Source organism: Plectropomus leopardus, unplaced genomic scaffold (assembly GCF_008729295.1).
Source record: "Plectropomus leopardus isolate mb unplaced genomic scaffold, YSFRI_Pleo_2.0 unplaced_scaffold26598, whole genome shotgun sequence".
Classification (NCBI taxonomy): Eukaryota; Metazoa; Chordata; class Actinopteri; order Perciformes; family Serranidae; genus Plectropomus; species Plectropomus leopardus.
Window position 1 is genome coordinate 1 of NW_024628932.1, and position 2,389 is coordinate 2,389.

Genomic DNA, 2,389 nt, shown 5'->3' on the forward strand with positions numbered 1-2,389 from the left:
GTCCAGAATTGATATATGCTGATATACTAAAATATTACAAATATTATAACAGTACCAGGTTTGGAATTTTGATTTTTTTTTCTTTCTGTTTTAACATTATTATGAACAGCCATCTCAACCGTATGATAGAGGCCGATATTTAATGCTTTAACACCTGGATGAACATCAGTTTACGTGTGTTGCATTCAGACACCTTCACGAGCATTTAAATCTCTGAAACACGAAAAAAAAAAAAAAAAAACGGTTCGATTTCTTAAAACATGGGAGACAGGGATAGTGAGCAACTTAACAAGAAATGTCCCACAATTTTTTTAAAAAAAGGAATAAGTGACAAGGAAATTACCTGAAAATTGGCTAATGGAGATCATGTATCATTGTATTTAGTATATCATTATCAAAAATTAGGGAAAAATGTCCAGATAACTGTGTTTATAATTTTTATAATTCTATATTTAGAATTACTTTACAGAAAAAGTATATATATACATATTCTTTTTAGGACTAAAGGGTGGTTTTTGTTGTTGTTTATGTTTTTAACATTTCATTTTTGTGCTTATTTTCAGGTCATTTTCTTGTAACTTTTTAAAGAAACATTATTTATTTATTTACTAATGTCTTGCTAATTTATGGACCATTTCTTAAGTTGCTTATTGCTTTCTGCCCATGTTTCAATGGGTTAAAAAAGGGGTCTACAATTAAAAAAATGCAAACATGCAGTACACTTACATAAACTGTCCCTTTTCACTAACCTTCTCTGTTCTTTCTTCCTTTTTTTGACTCTTTTCAACCACACACACACACACACACACACACACACACACACACACGTTGCGCACGCATCGATCCATCACCGCCTTGTTTGTTCACGCTGTTGCTGGAGGTTCACCTCTGCTCTGACTGACGCATGCCCACAGCCTCGCTCCTCCTCTCCCCTTCGTCCCCATGGTAACGCACGGAGGAGAGGAGCAGCTTAGCAACACCGAGGCGGAGAGGGAGCATCTCTGGTCCAGACAGCGCGGTGCCATCAATATTACACACAGAGGAAAACCAGGGACCGAGGAGGAAATCAGCAGCAGCGCGTCTGGAGAACGTCTTCTGTGCGTAAGTGCCACATTTTTACAACAAAAACCAGCGCTGGTAGTTAATCTGAGCCTGAGTTTGATCGTGTTGGGGTGATGAAGTGTTCTCTGTGCGAGAAGAAAAAGGTCATGTTTTTCTGTTTCTCTAACCCTTAGCATCGATTTCCACAGTCATAATGAAGTTCGTGGTGGTGCTGGTGGGAGCGGGCACCCTGGCCTTCCTCGGCGCGGTCATCTGCATCATCGCCAGTGTTTACCCCCGGAAACGCGCCGCGCCTCTCAGCGACAACGGCACCTTAACATCGGAGCCTCTTCTGGAGCCTCTGGAGCCCGGGTCGGTGGCGCACGCCGGGCCTCTGGGAGCTCTGCACGGCGCCGAGTCCCACGACGGGGAGAACGGGCTCGGTGGGATCGGCCTGGAGGTCCCGACTCTGAACGAGCTCAACCTCGGGGAGGAGACCGGAGGTGGCTCCGCGAAACAGTTCAGCTTCAGCCGGTTGATCTGCACACCTGTACCGGTGGGGGAGTGCAAGACTAAAGATGTGCGGCAGAGGCGAGGGGAACAGCAGCGGGAGCAGCAGCAGCAGCAGCAGCAGCAGCAGCAGGCGGACGACCCGCTGTACGCAGCCGGGGATGAAGACTGGACTTACCTCCGGACCACCGCGGAGGAGCTCCGGCAGACGGTCCTGCAGCAAAACGACCAGATCCTCATGGACCAGAGGACCATCCGGGAGCTCACGGGGAAGCTGAGCGAGTGTGAGAGTGGCCTGGAGGACGAGAGGAACGTCCCGGAGCGGAGCATTGGGGTCTGGAGCGGCAACCGACGCATCATGGCCGGGGACGATGTGAGTTCTTCGGCCGCGGCACAGCTGCAGACGGCGCGGGCTGTGGAGGAGCTGGCCAGGGCCATCATGGACCTGAAGGACCGTATCGAGAAACTGGAGGTAAAAATTTTGGCCAAAGTTTGGCAAAACCTGTTGTTCTCGCTGTGTAGCCTCCTGTCGGAGTTTTGTTTGACAGCAGGAGATTTGGGCTGAGACCAAAACGAATTAGCCAAGTGAATCATTGTTGTCCAGTGATGAAATTAGGCCTATGTATGGTCCATTAATCCATTGAACCCTGAGCAAATGTGCTTAATCTTTCAAAAACATGGGAAAAACACATTGAGGATGAAAGAGGAAATGACCCCAAAATAGCCAGAAATTACAAAATAATAATAATTAAAAAGGCACAAGAAAATTACCTGAAAATTAGTAAATAAATACATGAAAATTTAAAACAATCAAGGAAATTAGAAAAAAAAAGCTAAC

General features: G+C 46.1%; 1 protein-coding gene across 1 annotated transcript; it reads left to right on the forward strand.

Moving 5' to 3' along the window:
* Positions 1 to 966: 966 nt before the first annotated feature.
* On the forward strand, positions 967 to 2,023 carry LOC121966999 (neuronal pentraxin receptor-like; the record flags this gene model as incomplete). The annotated part of the gene is made up of 2 exons (XM_042517060.1): positions 967 to 1,097; positions 1,236 to 2,023. A coding segment is annotated over exon 2 (768 nt), but the record flags the coding sequence as incomplete, so codon positions are not given.
* Positions 2,024 to 2,389: the final 366 nt, after the last annotated feature.